At 37.9% G+C, this 7999-nt stretch overlaps 1 protein-coding gene across 1 annotated transcript; it reads left to right on the top strand.

Annotated features, from left to right (window-relative positions):
* Nucleotides 1-2542: 2542 nt before the first annotated feature.
* Nucleotides 2543-7836, top strand: shhb (sonic hedgehog signaling molecule b). The gene is made up of 3 exons (XM_082172453.1): nt 2543-3391; nt 4999-5260; nt 6068-7836. The coding sequence occupies exons 1-3, from the start codon at nt 3083-3085 to the stop codon at nt 6745-6747; spliced, it is 1251 nt and encodes a 416-aa protein (XP_082028579.1). The 5' UTR covers nt 2543-3082; the 3' UTR covers nt 6748-7836.
* The last annotated feature ends 163 nt before the right edge of the window (nt 7837-7999 follow it).

Raw genomic sequence — 7999 nt, 5'->3', positions numbered from 1 at the left:
AATAATTCAAAAGTTGGCATACCCTTGGATCTTAATACTGTGAATTGTTACCTAGATGATCAACAACTGTTTTTATGTTTTGTGATGGTTGTTCATGAGTTCGTTGTTTGTCCTGAGCAGTTAAACTGCTTAATGTTCTTCATAAAAATCCTCCAGGTCCTGCAAATTCTTCAGTTTTCCAGCATCTTTTGCATATTTGAACCCTTTCCAGCAGTGAATGTATGACTTTGAGATGCAAATAATACAATAATTACGATATACGATATGATAATTCAAATTACAATATAATATTACAAAAGGTGAAAACATTCACTGATGCTCCAGAAGGAAACATGATGCATTTAGAACCAGGGGGTGAAAACTTTTTGAATTTGAAGATCAGGGTAAATTCCCTCAGTCCCTCAGTTGTCCTCAGTATGAAAAGATGGATCTCAAAATCATACAGTCACTGCTGGAAAGGGTGAACAACCATCAAAAAAGAAAAAAGAAAAGTTGTGGATCATCCATTAACGCGACAGTATTAAGAATCAAATGAATGTAAACTTTTGAATGGGGTCTTTTTTATAAATGCAACTTTTATTTTGTATTGTGGACTATATGTAAATGTATTCTATGTAAAATATCTTTTTCAGGACAGTACTAAATAAAAAATTATATGCATTTTGTATTATCCTTCTTATATGTTACAATAGTTAACATTTTGGAGATTCTGCAAGGTGTATGTAAACTTTTGGCCATACAGTATATATATACACACAGTTCTGTTCATAAGTTTGCATATATATGAAATTATATTAATTGAATCCAGTATTTATTCAATTGTGACACAAGGGACTAAGGGTGTACTCACACTAGGCGATCTGAACCGTGCCCGAGCACGTTTGACCAGTGTGATCTCGCCATACCATGCCCTGCATGGCCTGCTTGAAGAGGTAGGCTTGGGCGCAGTACGCATGTACTGGCAACAATGCCTAGTGTGAGTATGCCCTAACTAACAGAACTGATTGGCCAAACGGGCAACATGTAATAAAATATTGTCCGATTTAATGGACTGGCCAACTTAGCCTAACTTGTTAATGTGAATGTCTGTACTTACTGCAATGTGGAAAAGTTTGTCTTTACCAGAGAGAGCTGAGAATTCAGTCCTAACATTGAAGAGTCTGTTCATTAAAGCATGTCTCACTGAGAGCTTTCAGGATTGACAGCACTTGTTGCCAGAACAGCCAAATGATGCAAGGACGTCCTGTTCCACCATCATCCCATCTAAATCAAAAACAAGAATGGTTTCATCTCACAAATTGAACTTTTTTTTGAGTTAAGGTCACCTCAGCCTTTTAAGAGTGATTGCAGGACTATATATTTTGTTTAAAGAGGTCACTGAAGAGTATAAATGTGTCTGGCTGCGTAGTGGATTCTAAACAAATATGTTGGTTTATCTTTTAAGCTGAACATCTAAACATCATAAAATATCAAAATGATTTATTTGTATATATATTTATATATATTTCTGACTGAAGAAATGAAATGGCCACTTTACTCTATCATGGGACACCTGTTGCAGAACGGATCTCATAGTCTGAGATATCCTGTAAACAAATCCTTATTTTGTATACAAAATTGTGTATAGCTATATATTCATGTCACATAAATAAATTTGTTTTAGCAAATGAAGGTTTAGCGTTTAGTGTGGCTGAGTCATCTGTGGGTCAAACCACACAGAGTGGCAAGAGGGTGAGTTTTTGCTCACTCACATGCCAATTTTCAGAAGCTCTTGAAAGGCCAAACCAGGTAGGTGTTATAAATTCAGAGATGCACCATTTATTCATTTTGCCTATATGGAGAAAACAAACCCCCTCCGCAAAACAAAACCCCTTCAATAAGAGTCACAAAGAATATAAGATGCTGATATTTTTACTAAAGCAGCACAAACAACAGCGCATATCAGACTCAACAGCGCCAATCAGACTCAACACACAAGAAACTTTTCACCAGTCAAAAGTGCCTTATGATCATCTTGATGATGGCAACTTTTACTTTATTACAAAATTCGCTATTAGCATTATGAGGCAGACATAGTTTATAAAGGCAAAATAGTAAATAGGAGGAGTGGGTAATTTAGCCCACAGTCTAAGACTTTGGATGCCCTGATTATTCCCTACCAAAGACAAAAAGAAAACGGATAAAGATACAACGGCCAACAGTGTAGTTCAGCTTTTGGAACTGCGAGTGACTTACACTTCACTGTGCTGGGACTTCATGAAGTCTACACCAGCCTTGAAGAGAAGTCTGACTAAATAATAATAATAATAATAATAATAAAATTAGACAGTCATTATAAAGGAATGAAGAGACAGCACAAGAATATAAGTCATTTAATGTTTGTTTTTTCTTCTTTTTTTAAACAATTCTTCTTAAAATCATGGCCATGTCCAAGTATGTCAACTTTTGTACATTAACCTATAATCAAACAATAATAATAATATGTTAAGAAGCAGGATGCAGTGACTTGAGATAACACACAGTTTTGAAAAGAGGGGTAAAAGGTATTTTAAAGGGCTGATTTAAAATAATGCAATTCTGATGATATTTTTGTTTCTTTAAAATATAATTTTTATAACCATTTGTTATTTCTACTGATTTGAAACCGCTTCTAATAACATAATTTCATTGACATTAAACCTAGAGTTTACCATGGCAACGTGAGAATACGTTTGTGTCATTTCAGCAGAAATGAGGGAGGTATGGAGAGGAGACAGTCTTTGCGCGGATGGCATCATAGTTGGACGGCACTCCGTCAAGTCAATAGACTCCCTCCCCCTGCCATAGATTTGCTCTGTAATTCATATGGGTAGACTGCCTCTACTCATAAGCGTCTGACCCTACCTCCCGTCAAACTAAGTCGCTCTTTCGTCTCCCACTTAGCAGTGACAGCCAACCTCCAATGTGCTCAGTCAGTGGCTATCGAGAGCGGTCGTTATTGCACCTGCTTCGGTAGTGGTCGTTGGGTAGCATCCATCCGGCACGCGCGAGAAGACCCTGTGAGTGACTAAACTTTAGAGATCCGAAGAGATCATTTAACGTCATGGACGTAAGGCAGCATCTGAAGCAAATTGCTTGTCTGTGTTTTATCAGCCTGCTTCTGACGCCTTTTGGATTAGCCTGTGGTCCTGGTAGAGGTTATGGAAACCGAAGACACCCAAAGAAATTAACCCCGTTGTCTTACAAGCAATTCATTCCCAACGTCGCCGAGAAAACGCTTGGGGCCAGCGGCAAATACGAAGGCAAAATCACAAAGGATTCAGAGAGATTTAATGAGCTGATTCCGAATTATAATCCCGATATCATCTTTAAAGACGAGGAAAACACAAACGCTGACAGACTGATGACCAAGGTATGGACTCATGCGTGCGTAATTACCCGCACACTATCATAAATAATCGATCTCAATTTTTTGGCTGTTAAAATATTTTTGAATTTCCGATATGACTTTTTGGAGATTGTTAAAAACATTGATGTTGCATTATGGGTTCTTTAGATCAGCAAATTGGTTTTTGTGTTATTTAACGCACCAGAACAGAGCAGGGATGTTTTATTGCATAACTAGAGAATAAAAAGTTATTGGTGTAACTCTAATAAGTTCTTATATTGCATCAGGCTGTACAAATTTGTAACAGAACCTTTATTTAGGTTTCCAGGCACTTTGACAGCGCGCGGTAAAACTAAACTTTAACTGTTGACAATCCGACACAGCAGTGTAGGCTATAACATTTTCACCAGGCAGCTGGGCTTAAGTGATATTCTCAATATGAACATTAACTTAAGACTTTACATGGAACGCGCGAGCTTTATGTTTTTGTTTTTTTTACTTAAATATTCATATTAAATCAAAATGACTATTCGTTGCCCTGGAAATTCGCATGATAGTCTATCTTTGACATTAGTGCAAAATAAGCACCGTTGGATAATTTAGTGTTAGTGGTCAAAAACATTTGCTGAGCACAATTTTTTTTTTCTCATCAAGCAAGGCTTCTGACAGTTAATAACATAATTAAATACACGAAACACCCCGCCTCCATACATCGTAAGCATTGCGTAATATACTTTTTTTTTTTTCCTCTGGTCTGCCCGATCAATTAATTCGTTCCCTCAAGATCACTTCTGCGTGTCTGTTTATGAATACATCTCATGACCTGCTTTTATTGTCTGCTTAATAGAAAATGTGGGTCAGACGTGATCTTTGTCACTGATGTTGCGCGTAGCATTGGATAATACCGGCTCCCGTGGCGAGCGCGTTTTGTTGCATTCCACTCAGCTGCTCGACTGCTTTCTCTGATTAAAATGTTTTAGGATAATTACTTGAAGCCAATTACAAAACGTTTTCTCTCGCAATCTCCAGCATCAAAGTAAGCAACTTGCCCCAGTACAAAAATGCACATGTCCACAGTGCCATAGAAGATACTAGCATTTAATTTCAGCAGCATCAGCATTTAAGCGACTCATTGGTGGCAACGTCTCTGTAATTGATTACTGCTGCACATGCTGAGAGAAAGAACTTGAATTTTCAACTCCTCTCGGTTATCGATCGGTCGGTCTAGAGTCTGCGCTCTTGACCTATGGCAATAAACGATCTGTCCTTCGCACAAACTGATGTTAACTGTGGCTGACTGGCAGTTATTTAAAATCAATCTAATTCTGAAATGATTACATCAATTGACCAGTAATTCCTTTTTAGATGTAGGCCTATATTTAGCATTTTGCAAGAATTTTTTTTTTAAACACACAGAAACAACATAAAGGTCACTGCTAGTCGTATGCATATAGCCTACAAAAAAAAAAAAAAAAGTTTCAGTGATGACTTGGAGAGGAGGACCGAAAGACCCATTTGAGCATACTTTTTATTTATTCATATTTTTATCTCTAAACATTCAGTAAATCTTCTGACACTTTAAAAGGGTATGTATTATGAGTATTGACAACCTTCCTCTCTCACTCATTCAGCGCTGTAAGGACAAGTTAAATTCGTTGGCGATATCGGTTATGAATCATTGGCCGGGCGTGAAACTGCGCGTCACTGAAGGCTGGGATGAGGATGGTCACCATTCCGAAGAATCTTTGCACTACGAGGGACGCGCAGTGGACATAACTACCTCAGACAGGGATAAAAGCAAGTATGGGATGCTATCTAGGCTAGCAGTTGAGGCAGGATTCGACTGGGTCTATTACGAATCTAAAGCCCACATACACTGCTCCGTCAAAGCAGGTGAGAGCAATGCCACCATAGGCCTATCTGACATAATACATGCAGCTTATGCTATATAGATGCATCAGTGAAATATCTCAGTCTATTTATGTGCTAATGTGTATAATTTGAGAAACATATCCAAGAACTTCAGCAAATAGCCTGAAAAGATGAGGCATCATTTGGGGTTCTTCAGATTGCCACATTGGAGAACCTCTTGGCACTCTGTTACCTCAAACAGCCTGTATAAGGCTACTCAAGGAAATTAATATTTCTAAGTTATTTTGAGATCTTATATAAAAATGTTTAAATGTTTACAGGGTAATAATTTGTGAATATGGGAAAAAAAAGATCCTAATATGAAAACAATTATCGTTAACACATTAATAAATTAATTGTTTTCTAACCAAAAGCAGCTGAAATAACTGAAATATAATGACAAACCCTTACAATAAGTGTTAAATGCTGCTAATTGTAAGCATTTAACTGCATTTAACTGCTTACAACTTAAATGTAAGCATTTTAAACTGTTTACTGCGCGAATTGGCACGTTGGGATCTCTGCACCTGTGCAAACAGTTATACAAAACTAAAGGGGATCAAGGAAAAGCAAAGTCTAGGCTCAATTTAAATGACAATGTCTGATCACTGTTGTGTTAATTCAGGAGCCAGAATCACAAGACAAGCGTTTCAACCCTTGCTTCTTTAGTCTACACGAGTTTTGATTTATTTCCATATCAAAACCGTTTTCAATGATTTTTTTTCTTCTTTTTTTTTGTGGAGCTTTACAAATACATTCCTAAATTGTCTATTTTTACTTTTATCGCAGAAAATTCGGTCGCTGCTAAATCAGGGGGATGCTTTCCTGGATCGGGTACAGTGACACTTGCAGACGGGAGGAGGAAACATATCAGCGATCTTAAAGTGGGCGACCAGGTTTTAGCATCCGACGAGAGAGGAAATGTCTTATTTAGCGACTTCATTATGTTCATGGACCACGATCCGAAAACGAGAAGGCAATTCGTCGTCATCGAGACGTCAGAGCCTTTTACAAAGCTCACCCTCACAGCCGCGCACCTAGTCTTCATCGGGAACGCTTCAGCTAGTTTGGGTGTAACAGCGACATTTGCCAGCAACGTGAAGCCTGGAGATAAGGTTTTGGTGTCGGATGGCACACGCAAGACCCTCAAGAGCGTTACCGTGAAGAGGATTTACAATGAAGAGCACGAGGGCTCTTACGCGCCAGTCACAGCTCACGGAACTATAATAGTGAATCAGGTGCTGGCTTCGTGCTACGCGGTTATTGAGAACCACACATGGGCACATTGGGCTTTTGTACCGGTCAGGTTAAGTCACAAGCTGATGACGTGGCTTTTTCCGGCTCGTGATTCAAACGTCACTTTTCAGGAGGACGGCATCCACTGGTACTCAAGTATGCTGTTTCACATCGGATCGTGGCTGCTGGACAGAGACTCTTTCCATCCACTCGGGATTTCAGATTTAAGTTGAGACTGCAGCTATAGCTACAGTGTATCACTATGTGGACATCAGACTCAAATGTAGCCTATCTTTATTTTCTGTAAGAAAAGCCTTAAAGTGTTCACTCAATAATTTATTTGTATTGGATTATCTGTTTCTGAAAACGTAGGCTAAACGCCGATTCAAGCATGTGACCGTTTTTTGTGCATTTTGTGAAACATACAAGAGATTATAGGAAATAAGAGAAAACATTGAAATTACAGGACTGTGCAGTGAGTGTGCAACCGACTGTTCTGTTATATTGGATAGGCTATGCATAGGATGGCGCTCAAAAATTATATTTTTATACACAGATTTGTATATTATTAGATTTTTGACGGATCTAAAAGTATTTACAGAATCATATTTCGTTATTTGAAATAGTGCAAAGTACGGAAGCGTGGTAAATTTATTTAAACAGTTGCGATGTATCAACGAACTGTTCATGTTATTATGCCGATTATGTCACGTGTCATTGTTTTGACCACTGTTCCACTAACAGTTTTTTGTTTAAATGTAAATTTCTTGACAAAAGTACTCAAAATAAATTCATGGTACGAAGTGTAAATTATTAAACGACCTTCAGGCCTTGACTTTTAATTTGGGGTCAAAATGTATTTTTGCGCAAAAGTTATCTTGCCATTAAATATTTTAAAGATATTTTAAACAACTAAAACTAAAAATGCTAATATTTGTGTTATTTTCTTGAAATAGCCTAGGCTACTTTATTTAACAAAGTGAAAACGGAAACCGCTCGAGCAGCCTTCTGTTGCTATGGTTACCCCTGGGGGGAGCGCGACTTTAGTTCGCTACCGATCTAACGTTACTTCGTGGACTTTGCTCTGACTAACTTGTAATCTAACTTCACTAAATCGCTTGAAAACGCTGTTTACTTGTATGTAAAAATAGGTCCCCTCCCTCCACCAACCTCTCCATAATTCGCTCCCGCGCCAACAGTGGTAAAGGTATTTTTCATGTTTTAGGAATTGAAAAAACAATTCAGAATTTCGATTAGACGTATGTTTTATTTTTCCACTGACTAATCTGTGTTTTTTGTTTTTGTTTGAGGGGTTCAATAAACAAGCGCATTAAGTTAAGTTTGGGCTCATATTTTTGGAAAAGCAAAATCTCGAATAGGACTGCAAACCCGTAAATGCTGCAGTAGGCCTATAGACTTATTTAAAAAGACTAATTTCACAAATAGCCTTTTTGTTAGCATGAGCATCTGGCCAATGTTTCAGCA

Source organism: Leuciscus leuciscus (genome assembly GCF_965113295.1).
Source record: "Leuciscus leuciscus genome assembly, chromosome: 6".
Classification (NCBI taxonomy): domain Eukaryota; kingdom Metazoa; phylum Chordata; class Actinopteri; order Cypriniformes; family Leuciscidae; genus Leuciscus; species Leuciscus leuciscus.
This window is presented reverse-complemented; position numbering and strand designations above follow the sequence as displayed.

Coding starts and splice junctions, on each gene's coding strand:
- shhb (XM_082172453.1), top strand. CDS start 3,083: ATGGACGTAAGGCAGCATCTGAAGCAAATTGCTTGTCTGTGTTTTATC. Junction 3,392..4,998: donor CTGACAGACTGATGACCAAG/GTATGGACTCAT, acceptor TCACTCATTCAG/CGCTGTAAGGACAAGTTAAA. Junction 5,261..6,067: donor ACACTGCTCCGTCAAAGCAG/GTGAGAGCAATG, acceptor CTTTTATCGCAG/AAAATTCGGTCGCTGCTAAA.